The following is a 15438-nucleotide window of genomic DNA, read 5'->3' on the forward strand; positions in this document are numbered from 1 at the left end:
GGAACAAGCACATGCGTACGCTGCAGGTGAGAACATAAATTGATAAACCTTTCTTTGGAGGGGGATGACATTTTCAAATTTTTTTACTTTGACTTAACAGTTCCAATTTTAGGAATCTGTTTTACAGATAAACTCATATATGTATGCAGCCTTACTATCAAAAAATTTAAAACATACTAAAAAGATCCAGTGGCCCCAGATTGACACCAATAATTTACGATGGCTCTTGGACGTGAGAGAGAAGGGCCAGTAATCCAGCAAAGGCTCTGGAACTAGCTCTGGCCTCCTGAAGTCCTTGAGCACCTCATCTGACCTGATATTTAAGGGAGGTGGTCCCATAGATTCCTGGCCTGGAAGAAGGTTAGCACCGTCTTCAGAAGCCATTCACTCAGAGCTGTTCTCAGCCACTTAGCGGGGATGCTATGAGCTGTTAGCACACTCTGCTCTGTAGCCTGCAGAAAGACTACATAGTACTTGAAAGACAGGGTTTCCCTGCTGGGCTGGCAAATTTGAATGGTCCATAATTTGGCTGGGTTTTTATTTTATTTGTGTGTGTGTGTGTGTGTGTGTGTGTGTGTGTGAGGGAGATTGGCCCTGAGCTACATCTGTGCCAGTCTTCCTCTGTTTTGTATGTGGGATGCTGCCACAGTACGGCTGGATGAGTGGTATGTAGGTCGGCACCCACGAATCCTGGGCAGCTGAAGCAGCGCGCACTAACTTAACCACTATGCTACCCTGGGCCAGTCCTTGGCTGGATATTTTTCACCAAAAAGTAGACAAAGCTCAAGATCAGTAAGAATGGCTAATTCCTTTTGAGATTATTCCTATACCTAAAATAGAGTGGGACAGGGGAGTTGCTGAAGGAATTAACCCTACCAATTCTGAATTGGTAGAAGCCGCATCATTCTCTTTCTCCCCGGTAAACAGAGACCTTGGCAGTTTTTTTCTCCTTCCCTTTTTTAAAGTCCCACATCTCCCTTTTGAGCTTTAGAATCAAACAGACCTAGGTTCAAATCTCGGCTGTGCAACTCACTGGATGTGCACCAGATTAAATTGTTAATATCTAGGCTTCAGATTTTCGAAACTAGAAAAATTGTGACAATGATACCCCTCTTGGAGGACTGTTGTGAGAATTAAGTACAATTAAATGTTGTGAGTACATACAACTCCTGGAGCTTACTTAATGGACTTAGAGCTCCATGTACACACCATTCTGTTGTGTCTCTCCATGCCTTTGCACTGCCCTCTCTCTTTCTGGATTCCTCTCTTGAAGACTCTGCTCAGTGTTTTCCCTCTGTAGAATCTTCCGTAGAACCTTCTCCCCACAGCCAAACTGAGCGTTCCTTCTCCCTCCGCACCCCCGAACTTTATCAACACCTTTATTAAAGTATGTTCACAAGTTATGGCAATTATCCATGAATCTGTCTGACCTCCTAGACTGAGATCTTCAGGCCAAGGATTGACTGATTCTAATGTGCATCCCTAGCTCTCAGAACAGGTCCTGATTTACAGTAAATGCTGGGGGCGGGGGGTGTTGAATGAATGAATTTTGGATCCATAAAGCATATTTTTGGACATTTCAGGACAGAAAGTTAGGATTCCAAGAAAGGCGTCTGTGAGATGGTTGCAATTATCATGAGATCTCTCCTTGCTTTTTTTTTTTAACTTACCCTGATAAAAGAACTGCATGCAACACTGATAAATGAACTGGGGGTGATGTGGCCTTGGCCTAAAACCATCCTTCACCCTGTTTTCTCCGCTTGAGACTAGCTGCAACTCTCCTTCTCACTGCCTTCTCACATTTCAAGCACTTTCTTCCTCTACATGTGAGAATTGTCATTTCTAAAAGGCCTTTCCTAGATGTCACTAATTAACCAGTAAGATTCTTTGTTATAAGCATCGTACACTAACTCCGGCTGATTTAAGCTGATAAGGAATTCATTGGAAAGATACCAGGTAGTTCACAGGTCAACAATGGCTGCAGAATCAAGCTTAGAAAATGGGCTGCAGACAAGATTTACACCCAAACGATTCTGGTGAGGACACTGCTGCCATCCTCACTCAACACTGGAGATCATAGCTTGCAGTGCTGCTCCAGCCACCCAGCAATCCCAAAGTGGATTCTCTCTGGTTCCCACTTCTTTGTATCACTAGTTCCCAAGGTTTGAGGTGGCTGTATCTGATGGGTCAAGCCTAGGTCATATGCCCAGGCCCTAGCTGCAAGAAATGCTAGCATTTTTATCTGGTATTTTTTAGTTCAATTAATGGCAGACAGATTCCACTCAGTGTCTCACCAGAGAACCTTTGAGTGAGAGTGGTGGTCAGCAGCAGTGCCCCAGCTACTGGTACTTTCTGCTGTTATCACATGCAAGCTAGGGGTACAAGCTTGTTTATGTCATTTACTAATGTCTCACTGGCCGAAGCAAGTTACAAGGCCAAGCCCACTCAGAGTCAAAAAGGGATAGGTGAGAAAGCTGGAACACCAGCTTAAACTCCACACAGGAAGCGTGGATGGCACTGCCCTCCTTAAATGTCCTTGGCTTACAGCTGGTGTTTACAGCTTTAAAATGTTCTTGCATACACTGTCTCATTGGATTCTCATAAAAGCCCTCTGAGGTAGGGATTCATTATTGACCCATTTGGTGAAATGGAAACTGAGACTTTGAAAAGTTGAAATTGACCCAAGGTACATAGCTAGTAGATGACAAAACTGGGTCTTCAGCCTGAATTATTGTCAGATGGCCTCCAAAAACGACCAGAGGAAGAAGCCACTCCTGCGTTGCCCAGCAGAATTTGAGCAGTGATACCACTTTTTTCCCTTTAGTCTATCTTTCCCAGACCAATAGGAAAAATATATTTGGCCTCCTTACCTCAGCTCTCTCTGATCCTCAGGAACCTCAGGTCTTAGCTCTTTCTCCTGCTTAACATACCAGCTCACCCAGGCCTACCCTTGGATTGCAAAGAAACTTGTTTCTTGAGCAACTGAGACCTGTTGGTAGTTTCTTAAAAATAGAATTCAGAACCCCTGGCCTTTTCTCTGACTCCATGGAATGCCTTGGAAGGGGTCCTCAGAGTTTCAAAAGCAGCTGCTCAGCTAGTCTGTGGAGCTGCCTTCTTATCCTGTCTCTTCTCCTGTCTCCTCATTGCGTTTCTCTGTCCTTTGTTCTCTTCTGTTTGTGTTCATGGGCTACATACTGTTTCTTCCACCTCCTTCATGCTTGTTTGTCTTTATAAATTCTCTCCTGTTCAGCAAAAAGCAGAAACATCCTCCAGTGCTTGTCTTTCAGTCCTTCCCGGGGCCGAGAGCCGCATCCTTTTATTGTTTTTAAAAGGGTTTAGACTCCTTAGGCAGGTTTGAATGAGTGAAATCCATTTGCTGATATCCTAGAGGGTCCCTCTTTTCTTTCTTTTTTTTTAAAGATTTTATTTTTTCCTTTTTCTCCCCAAAGCCCCCCAGTACATAGTTGTGTATTCTTCGTTGTGGGTTCTTCTAGTTGTGGCATGTGGGACGCTGCCTCAGCGTGGTCTGATGAGCAGTGCCATGTCCGCGCCCAGGATTCGAACCAACGAAACACTGGGCCGCCTGCTGCGGAGTGCACGAACTTAACCACTCGGCCACGGGGCCAGCCCTCTTTTTTTTTTTTTTTTAACAATTTTTTTTATTTTTTTCCTTTTTCTCCCCAAAGCCCCCCGGTACATAGTTGTATATTCTTAGTTGTGGGTCCTTCTAGTTGTGGCATGTGAGATGCTGCCTCAGCATGGCTTGATGAGCCGTGCCATGTCCACGCCCAGGATTTGAACCGACGAAATACTGGGCCGCCGCAGCAGAGTGCATGAACTTAACCAGTCGGCCACGGGGCCAGCCCCAGAGGATCCCTCTTTTCTTGTGTGCTGGAACCTGGAACCTCACTGTTTCTGCTGCTTCTCCTCCCCATTTCCAACAAAATATTGGCACTCCTTCCTTTTACTTTATAAGGACCCCTTTTCATTCCAGGTGCAGAAGGTGTGAATGACAACTGAATGCCAGGTCTTGAGGGTTTGAGGCATGGAATCTCCCACCAGGAAGCACAGGGCTGGGCTAGGCAAGCTCCTAGCATGTCATGGGCTTCGGCGTCTTCTGGGCTTTCTGGCTCTAACATTATGTGCCCACTTTTTATCAAGAAGACTCCTTAATGGTCCTCCTTAAGGAGAGGTGGTCAAGGGAAGTCATCTGGACTCTAAACTGGAGAACCCCAGTACATCCTGCTCTCTGTCCTCTATGCTGGAGGGACCAGTGCATCCAGCACAGTAGTCAGTGCCTTCCTGCCACAGATGCTCTGGCCTGTCGCCTGCTCCCACTATCACTTTTCTTTGAGGCTGACCCATATGGAGAAAGCAAAGGTCCTAGCCATCAGTGCAGCACTCAAGACCTGTTTATGGATGACCCAGACAAATACCAACAACTCAGGACCTTACCAGCAAAGAGCTCTGTAGATGAGAGAGTCCCTAGTCAGTCTTCCTCACATGGAGGGATTTGAGGAAAAAACATTCATCCTCAGAAGTAATGCTGTCCCCTCTCCAAATTCCGACTATTTGCATACCAGAGTCACCACATCCATTGCAGTCTTCTACGCCCCAAATGTGACTCTCAGAATCCAATATGGGCCTCTCTGCCCTCTTCCAGCACTTCCAGGAGAACAAGCCATTTCCTAACAATTCTGACTTTCCTCGCCCCGCCCCAGCATGCTCAGTTAATGAGACTATCTCCAGCAAAAAAATCCTGGCAGCCGAGTTTGACTCCTGCTCAAGCCAATAGAAAGGCTACAGCCAACAAAGTCAAAACCTGAGGGACTCTAATTGGACACTTCATCTGAATCTCTTCTTACTGTCAATGAGAGAACTTGGATCTCTTCCCTGTGACCACAATGATCAGTCATTTGGCCGTGAAAGTAGATTTGATGGATGCATAGATCAAGTCCTGGCGGGCAAGAATCCTTCCCAGCCTCCCAACAGTGCAGCTTTTCATATCTGACTTGTCATTCCCTTTTATCCCATTGGTTTGTCCCCAAGTTACCATCCTCCCTTGTACTCTCCCCTTTAGAATCTTTCCCAACCTGATTCCAGCCCAGAACCTTTCCAGTGTGTTGCTTATAGCCTCCTTGCACCTCTGACCAAGCAGAACTAGTACTGCTTGTGGCTCCCCTCCAGGTTTCTTCTACCTTACTTCACAATCTCCATGAAAATACATCTACCCCTAAAATGCCAGATGTAGTCTCTCTCTCCTGAATCCTAGTGACCAAGTCTTCTCCCAGCCCTAGGCCAAGAACAGACCAGGGGGAAGAGGGGAGAGTAGGGAGAGCAGGCTAGAGGAGGTTCAGGTGTTTATTTAGAGCCTGGCAGAGCGAAGAAAAGCGTTGTCTGCCCCAGTCTAGCACCGCATTCATCCCCCTGGTCTGTGGCACCAAGGTCTAAGAAGACAGTTAACTAGAACTGGGACTGTCTTCAGAACAGCCTAGTGTCCCTGGAAACTAGGAAGATGGGAAAAGAGCAAACATCAGAGTCTGAATATGAGATGATGAGGCTGACTCATGGCTGTAGAGGGATAAAGAGTAAAGAGGAGCTTTTGGAGGTGCCCTGGGAAGCTAGCCAGAGAAGCATTTCTTTTGTTCTTTTCTGGTCAGTCTTACCTCAAGGGTGGAGCCTGATTGACAGTCACACTCCAGGACCAGCCCCAGCTCTGGGGAATTTAGCAGCCTGAGCATTACCTGGGCCTCCTTCACATTGCTGTCACTGAAGGAAGCAGGTATATATGAAGTATAAGAAGGAGCAATTCCTAGAGCAGGAAAACACAGTCCAGACCCAACCTCATTCTGTAACTTCTGTTTAATACTTATCAAAGCACTACGCTGGACTGGTGTTTTTTGTTTTTTTTCTTTTTTTGAGGAAGAATAGCCCTGAGCTAACATCTGCCGCCAATCCTCCCCTTTTTGCTGAGGAAGACTGGCCCTGAGCTAACATCCGTGCCCATCTTCCTCCACTTTATATGTGGGACACCCACCATAGGCCAGCCTGCCAAGCGGTGCCATGTCCGCACCCAGGATCTGAACTGCCGAACCCCAGGCTGCTGAAGTGGAACATGTGAACTTAACTGCTGCACCACTGGGCCAGCCCCTCTTTTTTTTTTTGAAGATTGGCCCTGAGTTAACATCTGTTGCCAATCTTCTTTTTTGTTTTCTTCTCCCCAAAGCCCCAGTACATAGTTGTATATCCTAGTTGTTGTTCATTCTATTTCTTCCATGTGGGATGCCACCACAGCATGGCCTGATGAGTGGTGTGTAGGTCCGTGCCTGGGATCCGAACTGGCAAACCCCGGGCCACTGAAGTGGAGCATGCAAACTTAACCGCTCGACCATGGGGCTAGCCCCCTATGCTGGACTCTTTATGTCAGTTATCTTATTGAATCCCCACAACTTTGTGAGGAAATTAAAGCCCAAATACTTGAAATAATTTGCTCAAAGTCAAATTAGAATTCAAATCTTTATGACTCAGAATCTCGTTCCTTTCCTGCATTGTTACCTTTTCCTCCTCTCTTTCCTCTCCTTTTCTTCTCGCATGCGATTGCCTCTGTCCAATATGGCGCCATAACAGCATCTTTGTGAAAAGTCTAAGCCTAGGTTTCTCTTCCTACTGGAGAAAGTTAGAGAAATAGGCCTGAGGATGCTCTGGACCCCCAGGCACCCTTGCTGTAATGCACCAGATGTGTCAATTATATTCTCTTTGACAAGGAGATTGGAGGCCTTCTCTTCTATACATGCTCCTTTTCCTGCATCTGTACTCTCACATAACCTCCAAAACACACACGCAGACAACAATTACTACCTACTACATTCTAGGCTCTGATCGGCCAGGGGTGTCGAGGTGAATAAGACTTGCTTCTTGCTGTCCAGCTGCTCACAGTCTGTTATAGAGACACAGACGAGTAAAGAAGTAAGTACAGTCAAGTTTCACAAGTATGGTGGTAGAAGACTGTCAGGGTTAATTAAGGACATAAAAGAGAAATTGGTCAGTTCTTGGCACAAGGATCAGGAACACCATCTTAAAGGAAGGAATTAAAGCTAAATCTTGACATTTTTGGCTATTTACCAAATATACAAAAGAGAAGAACCTCTCAAGCAAGGGGGACCCAGGCAAGCAAGCACCTGAAGGCAAAAAACAATCCAGTGTGTTAGAAACTGCAAGTTATTTGGAAAATCTAGAATATAGGGTATAAGAGAGATAGCAAGAAACAAAGCTGGAAAGGTGGAAAGAACAGAAGACATGCCTGAAATGTCAAGGTCTCCAAAGCTTCAGTCAGACACCCTGCTGCTTCTGGCAGAGCAGAAGGAGGCACCCGGCTGTGGGCACTATCAGCAGCCCCAAACGTCTCTCACTAGCAAACTTGATCGCATCATCAGAGATCTTTACTTTGCTGCCCCAAAGCCTTCTGAGGCTGAAATAGAGCCTAAGGAAAGCCAAAGTTTCTGCCTCACTGATTATCAGAGTCACTCTCAAGCCCCTAAGTGTGGCAAGAAAGGTAGACCTTTATAGGCCATGGGAAGCTAGCCCAGAAAGAATCCATTTTCAGCCAGCTGGTTAGCCTCTGGTTATTTCATTTTATTTTTTTTTTTAAGATTTTATTTTTCCCCACAACTAGAAGGACCTGCAACTAAGCTATACAACTGTGTACAGGGCGGGGTTTGGGGAAATAAAGCAGAAAAAAAAAAAAAAGATTGGCAACAGTTGTTAGCCCAGGTGCCAATCTTTTAAAAAAAAAAAAAAAGATTTTATTTTTCCTTTTTCTCCCCAAAGCCCCACAGTACATAACTGTATATTTTTACTTGTGGGTCCTTCCAGTTGTGGCATGTGGGATACCGCCTCAGCATGGCTTGATGAGCAGTGCCATGTCCGCGGCCAGGATCCGAACCGGCGAAACCCTGGGCTGCTGAAGTGAAGCACATGAACTTAACCACTCGGCCACGGGGCCGGCCCCTAGCCTCTGGTTAGCCTTTTCTGTCTGAGCCAATAGAAGACAGGGAAAGTTTCCTCTCCTACATCTGCCCTGTACCTCCAGGCAAGAAGTAGAGAGCATGCCCCTGCTCCCCCATCCTTACAGACCCCTGATTCACTGCCTCCTTTCTACAGCTCTTATTCCCTGAAAGCAAACTCTCTTCTTACGTTTCCCCCCGTGACTGGTCAGCTTCCAGGGCACTCCTCTAAATAGACTGAGGGCTCATAGTCTTTCTCTTGCCTCCCTCTCTTTTGTCAAACATCTTGGACAACTTAAACGTATCCATCAATGAACCATCCAACCCTTCAGCTTCACAATTCCCCGAACTTCTCCACTCTACCAACCTTCACCTCCTTTCAATTGTAGCTCTCCACTTACATAATCATACCCTGTCCTCGTCATTGCCTAAAACCTCTGAAATCTTTCGTGTGCCAGCAACTGTGCTAGGCACTGAGGTATGATCATAAACACACTGCCCCTGCCCTTGAGATTCTTACAGTGAAGTAGAGGAGAATGACTTAATGATGTACAGATAGAGATATGTATTAGGTACTGTTTTCACAAAGCAGGCGATGGACAATTCGGAAGGAAGGCATCACGTTGTCGCGGTGTCCGAGTAGGGCATTTCGAGTAAGAGTGAGATGGGGAGGGAAAGAAAGGCATTCTAGGCAGAGGGAAGAGCATGCACTGAGGTCTAAAGCTATCAAATAGCCTGGCTTCTAAGTGCAAATGGAGGACAGTGAAGATGAAGCTGAAGAGCTATGCAAGGATCAGGTCCTGAAGGCCCCTGTGGGTTTGGACTTTACAAAAATAATAATAGCCACTATCTACTGAGCTCTCAATGATTCTTTAATTCATTGAATCCTCACAACGCTGGTGGTATTAATGGGTGGCATTGTTTCCACTTTACATATGAGGTATCTCCCTTTCTCCTTTGACTATTTCCATTTATCCTTTTGGTCTCATTTCTTCTCACTCTTTTCCCCCCATTCCCTATCCTCTGCCTATATCACAGTATTTCATGTTCTCCCTTCTTCCATCTTTATGTCTTTGCTCGTGTTGTTCTAACAGCCTGGAATGTCTTCCCTTTGATTCACTGCATGACAAAACTCTTCATCCTTTAAGACCCAGCCCCAGTTCCCCTCATATATGAAGTTTCCCCAAAGCCAGGTGTATAGAGTGTCAATCCCGTCCTCCTGTGTGGGAAGATGCTGATTCTCCTGTAGTCCCTTTGGCAAGTTGTATTCCCAAGAGCTTCTCAAAAGCTGAGGAATAAACTATGAGCACAGAATTAGAAGTAACTGGGTTTGAAATGACATCTTTTTTTTTTTTTTTTTTTTTTTTTGATGGGTTAGGGCTGGGCATGTGACCAGTTCTGGCCAGTAAAGGGTGAGAAGTGATGGGGGCTTCTGAGAGAAGTTTCCTCACTGATAAGAAGCCCAGGCCCTTTTTTCCCCGCCCCGTGGAGTTGCAGCAGCCATCCTGAGACCACAAGGGAGCCCGTTTGGGGTAGCAGAGTGGAAAGGGGGGCCTCCTGACTTCTCCGGGCTGTGGAAGTGACCAGCGCTTGGGCTGCCTGTGTGGCTGTGCTGGGATGGGAGGTACTACATCCTGATGATTTCAGCTTCTGGAGTGAAGGTTTCTGTTACTTGGAATGGAAAGCATCCAGATACAAGACTATGCACCGACCCAGGTGCCTATAGTGGCTGCTCAAGAAATACGTGTGAAATGACATCTTTTGCTGCAATTCTCAAACAACCTTTTCCTTTTCTTTTGTAGCCAAACGAGTGAACGAGGTGATCGTGGGGAATGACCAGCTCATGGAGATCTGAGTTCTGAGCAAGTCAGACTCCTTGCTCCTGGCCCCAAGAACTACAGATGTTGGCTGGCCCACCTGTTTGACTCTGTATTTATTTCCCAATAAAGAAGCCCTCCCAAAGGCATGCTGGAAGTTTGTGGATTAGCCCCAAGCTCCACGTCAGGTGGGCTCCAGGGATACACAGTGTGTGTTCATGAGTCATGTGATAAAAACCATCTAGAGCAAGGGTGTGGAACAGGAGAAGACACAATGGCCCAGCTCTTGTTATCATGCATGGGCAGCAGCCGTCAAGGATAAAGCTCCTAGGAAGGCTGCTTTCTTTCTGGCTGACCCAGCCGAGTCTGTAAAAGCATCTCCCACCTGAAAGGACCTGGGAGTCCTTCAGTCCCTGACCCTAATCAGGCTTTCTAGTCCCATAAGCTTATCTGCTCACAATGCGACCTGTGCACGTGATACTCCCTCGGCAGCTGCCGATTTGGGCAGTCTGGCCCCTGAGCCTCAGCCTAGGACTTACTACCTTGCTCTCATACCTGCCACACAGGTTCCCAGCCCTTGCCACCAGCTTCACTGTCTACACCCCGCCATTCACTCCCTATCCTCCCAGTCTCTAGCCACTTTCTCCCACTCAACTGTTGTCCCTTGGAGACTCTTAAAGCAAGCAGGAGGTAGCCCGTACCTTGCCAGCAAGCCTATTCCCACAGTTTTTAGTGGAGGCAAGAGCAATAAAAGAAAGCTATAGTTTGAGAAGCCAGCCCCCTTCTCTCCTCCCCTTAGTGAAGTCTGTTCAGCCTGGTAAGGAAGAGCCAGGAACCTATATCATGGTTTGAAGTTCTTTCTTAACTCTTCCCCAGCTGCACTCCTTTATATCCTAATTGCACAGACTCTCCTGCTTCAGATAATTGAGGAATGAGATTTCCATATTCGCAGCCCTTCTGGAGTCCTGTCTACCTTCCCTTCACCACCCCCACTCCCAGACACGCTACACTCTGCTCTTGCCTCTCCCTGCGCTGCTTTTACAACCTGCAGGTGTTTGGTAGAAGATAAAAGTGGTTCCTGGGGTGAGATTTCACCTCCTAAAATTATCAAAGTAAAGGTTTCTCTTGATGTCCTCACTGTGGGTGGCAGTAATTATGAAGAATGATTTGAAATACTAGTTTCTACATCGCATCAAAAATCTGAAGGCTCTCAAGTTCGTTTGAGTAATCTTGCCTGATCTTAGTGTTGTTCTTATTGAATTTGTGAGAGACTAGATGAGCATTCCTTCCCTGGGGCATTTCCACCTCCACCAGCCTTCTTGGGAACTCTAGAGCTCAACATTCCTCCCACTGGTCAGGACAAGGTTCTTGAAAGTTTGCCCTAATCAGACAGGAGCTGAAATTGCCCAGGAGAAGTGGTTGAAACCAATAGGACTGAGGGGAGGTGGAAATAAAGAGCTATGGTGGGAGCCAGCCTGGGGGCGCAGCAGTTAAGGTCACATTCCACTTCAGCAGCCTGGGGTTTGCTGGCCCAGATCCCGGGTGCAGCCATACACACTGCTTATCAAGCCATACTGTGGCAGAAGTCCCACATATAAAATGGAGGAAGATGGGCATGGATGTTAGCTTAGGGTCAATCTTCCTCAGCAAAAAGAGGAGGATTGGCAGCAGATGTTAGCTCAGGGCTCATCTTCCTCAAAAAAACAAAGAGCTGTGGTGGTGCCCAAGATGGTCCCCTTTGGAACTGAAATTAAATTTGTGAGGCCCGTGGGGCTGGCTCCATGGCACAGCAGTTAAGTTCACACACTCTGCTTTGGCAGCCCGGGGTTTGCTGGTTCAGATCCCAGGTGCAGACCTATGCACGGCTTGTCAAGCCATGCTGTGGCAGGCATCTCACATATAAAGTAGAGGAAGATGGGCACAGATGTTAGCTCAGGGCCAGTCTTCCTCAGCAAAAAGAGGAGGATTGGTGGCAGATGTTAGCTCAGGGCAATCTTCCTCAAAAAAATAAATAAATAAAAGTAATAAAAAGAGTGAAACTTAAAAAAAAAGAAAATTTGTGAGGCCCAGATGATGATAGGGACAATCTGGCCTGGGTGGAAGATCTGCCCTCTGGAATTTTGTTTGGCTTTGGCCAAATTACTGCCTCTCCTCTGCCCCTGAGTTTTCCCATCTGCAAAATGGGAAAGTTGGACTGAGTGACTTTTTTTTTTTTTTAAAGATTTTATTTTTTCCTTTTTCTCCCCGGTACATAGTTGTGTATTCTTCGCTGTGGGTTCTTCTAGTTGTGGCATGTGGGACGCCGCCTCAGCGTGGTTTGATGAGCAGTGCCATGTCCGCGCCCAGGATTCGAACTAACGAAACACTGGGCCGCCTGCAGCGGAGCGCGCGAACTTAACCACTCGGCCACGGGGCCAGCCCCTGGACTGAGTGACTTTTAAAGGCCCTTCCTATTCTCAGGTTTTGTCCCTGCTCAGAGCTTTCTGGCCCTTGGGTCTTAGTGGCCCACGAGGCCAGAAGCCTGCTCCTTGACCACAGAAAGGGGATGAAGCGGGGTGAGTTTGGAGTCGGGGTGGGGTGGGGCAGGAGAAGGGATTGATTAAACTGACCCAGAGCCTTTCTAGTCCCCTTCCTGATCTTCCCCACTGAACCCTTGGAACCCCTGACGGTAAAGTAGAGGAAAAACCTCTCCTCTGCCTTCCTCCTGCACAAGCCCATGAGCAGCCCTGCTCCAAGGAAAGGAGGGAACTGGAGAAAGCAGACAAGGTACGGGGTCCCCAGGGGAAGGCCTTGCTGAGTTTGAGTCCCAGCTGGGAGCAGCCCCCAGCTCAGGACACTGCTGCTATTGTCTCCAACAACTCCAACGCTGGCTGGGTGCCGGAGATGCTTTGATTTCTCTTCTCTGTGCTCTATTTCTCTGCCAAAAGGCAGGGACAGTTTTTGTTTCCTTTTGGCAGCAGCTACAGAGGGTTTGAGTGTGTCTGAAATATAGTGAGCAACTGCATGTCCAGAAGCCAGCCGCCTCTCCATGGGATAGGAGCCACAAGAGCCAGGTAGGCAAAAGAGTTGACTGGGTCTGCCCTGCCTCTCCCAGTGATGCTCCATGAGAGAAGTGGAGGAAAGGAGGAAGGGGGCCTTCAAGGACTCTGGGGAGGTGTTGAGGAACAGGATTCTGGGAGCTTGCCAAGTCAGACAAAATTTGATGGCTACTACTCCAGGAACTTCTTCCCCCAGTAACACCTCATCCCTACCTGCTGGGAAGAGCTCCCGTGAGCCTGTAAGGGGGCTGACTGCCAAGATTGCCCTCCAAGCTGTTTCCCGTAGGCCGAACTTCTTCCCAGTCTTTCACCGCCTTACTTTTCCTATCCCACTCCCATCCGCAGTGGAGAGAGGGGGAATTGTCTTTAGTTGGAGCCGCAAGAGCAATCTCAGGGCCTGCACAGCCTAGTTTAGAAGCTGTTTCTTTTTTTTTTTTTTTAAGATTTTATTTTTTCCTTTTTCTCCCCAAAGCCCCCCGGTACGTAGTTGTATATTCTTCGTTGTGGGTCCTTCCAGTTGTGGCATGTGGGACGCTGCCTCAGCGTGGTTTGATGAGCAGTGCCATGTCCACGCCCAGGATTCGAACCAATGAAACACTGGGCCGCCTGCAGCGGAGCACACGAACTTAACCACTCGGCCACGGGGCCAGCCCCTAGAAGCTGTTTCTATTTCTAGAGAAGTGCAGGGGGTATACTTACTTTATCCATAGCCATCCCTACTCCTAAGGAGCTACATGAGCCAGCCCTTTTAATGCTGCTTTCTAAATAGTTAAATGTGTTTGAAGAAGGGGGAGAAGGGTGTGGGAAGGACCACCCAGACAGAAGGTCTAGAGCACTCAGCTCTGGTGGAGCTGACAGAGAGGGAATGAGGCTGGGCAGGAGAACACATTCTGCTGGAGCCCAGGATGACCTGTCCTTGGCCTGAGCTGTCTACCACCACCCAGAAGGATTGCATCAGGGGCTTTTTTGTCACGGGCAAATGCGGAGATTCTTCAATTCTTAACCTCTCTTATTCCCCCACCCTCAAGGTAAAAGACCATTTTCTGATCTCTGGTTGCAGCTTCTGGCACTAGAGACTTGACAGGTGCTGTTGGCCTAATGCTGCCCACAGGAGCGTACATTCCCAGGCTGGGCCCCTAAATGTAATGGGTGGCAGTGGGGGGCTGCCAGGGCTCCTGCTTCCCTCCACCACATCTCAGGCTCGTTGACTCTGCCTGGCCCAGACAACAGAAGCCAGCCCAAGGCATGGTAAGGGAGAGGCTTGCAGGAATGCCAGGGAAAGAAGGCATGCCTTGGCTCCTCTAGGTTCTCCCACATGGACCCTACCCTGAAGCCCAGCTGATCGCTTTCCCCAAAACTCTGTGTGTGTGTGTGTGTGTGTGTGTGTGTGTGTGTGTGTGTTTCACCTCACTTTTTCTGGCACTGTTCCTCAGCCACATATATTGTCTCATTTAATCCTTATGCCAATGTCAGAGATTATATGACTTGTCCAAGGTCTTATAGCCAGTAAGTGAAAGATGAAGACCTTGAACTACGTCCTCTTCTAAATTCTGTCATCTTCCCACCTCTCCTATCTAATTCCTCTCACTTCTAGAAACCTTCCGAGTACTCCAGCTCACAGTAGTTTCCCCTGTGGTCTCTGTGCTCCCTCTTAGCTATGAACTTCTAAAAAGCAGGTGCCCTGCAACCCCAGAGTTTAGCCAAGTGGTAGACACATAAGAGACCCTAAGGCATGTTTGTCTCCTGAATCAGTAATTAGATTTGCTCCTTGGTGGTAATGGGTTTAATTAAGTTGCTTTTCTCCCTTGTTATTCTTTGGAGAACTACTATGGTTTGGGCCCAAAACACAAACCCAGGTCCAATGGAAATGACAGTGAACAGGCTATTCCACAGCAGTGCAGGCTGCTTGTAGAGAGGAAAGAGGAGCCTCCACTTCTCCTCTGTTCCCTGGGATCTGTGGCTTTAGCTCACCCTGGCTGAGGTCAGCTGTACTCAGGAAACCACTTTGTTGGAGAGAAGAAAGGTCATTTTGGAGCTTGGAGCAGCCAGAGAGCACAAGGTCCTGGGTTAGAAAGGTTGGAATTACAGACCAATTTCTCCCACCCTGGTCTTTGGCCTACAAGGCAAGACATTTTCTCAACAGAAAGGCCCTGCCCTGGAAGCATCCATAGAAATGCTGGACTTCACCACACTTGTTAGCAATGGTGGGCTTACAGTGGGAGCAGTGTCCAAAGGCCCAGGAGATTATAAATCTATTTCTCCATGGACCTTATCTCTTGCAGAGTCTGGTAAGAAGGAAGGAGATCTTAAGAGCTACTTACAGCAAATGCTCTCTACTTGCACTTTTTATGACACCTGTGCTGATTCCAAGCCATACCCATCTTTCGCTATAGCCCCAAGAGCAATCTAGGGGCCCATACAGCCTAGTTTAGAAGCTATTTCTATTTCCAGAAAATTTCTGAGGTTACGCTTTCTTTATTCACAACAGGACCCACTCCTCTATGATAGGAAGAAATGGCTATGTACATATGCTGCTTATAATGTGCAGTTACTACTTGGCCAACAGCACCATACAGGTAT

At 47.4% G+C, this 15438-nt stretch overlaps 1 protein-coding gene across 2 annotated transcripts in view; it reads left to right on the forward strand.

Annotated features, from left to right (window-relative positions):
* Positions 1 to 9969, forward strand: part of EIF2B3 (eukaryotic translation initiation factor 2B subunit gamma) — a 128492-nt gene extending 118523 nt beyond the window's left edge. For both annotated transcript variants that reach the window (XM_005607107.4, XM_070260079.1), the window contains exon 12: positions 9806 to 9969. In XM_005607107.4, the coding sequence (XP_005607164.1) occupies positions 9806 to 9858 (53 nt within the window). In that variant the 3' untranslated portion in view covers positions 9859 to 9969. The remainder of the gene's footprint in view (positions 1 to 9805) is intronic.
* The last annotated feature ends 5469 nt before the right edge of the window (positions 9970 to 15438 follow it).

Source organism: Equus caballus, chromosome 2 (genome assembly GCF_041296265.1).
Source record: "Equus caballus isolate H_3958 breed thoroughbred chromosome 2, TB-T2T, whole genome shotgun sequence".
Taxonomy (NCBI): domain Eukaryota; kingdom Metazoa; phylum Chordata; class Mammalia; order Perissodactyla; family Equidae; genus Equus; species Equus caballus.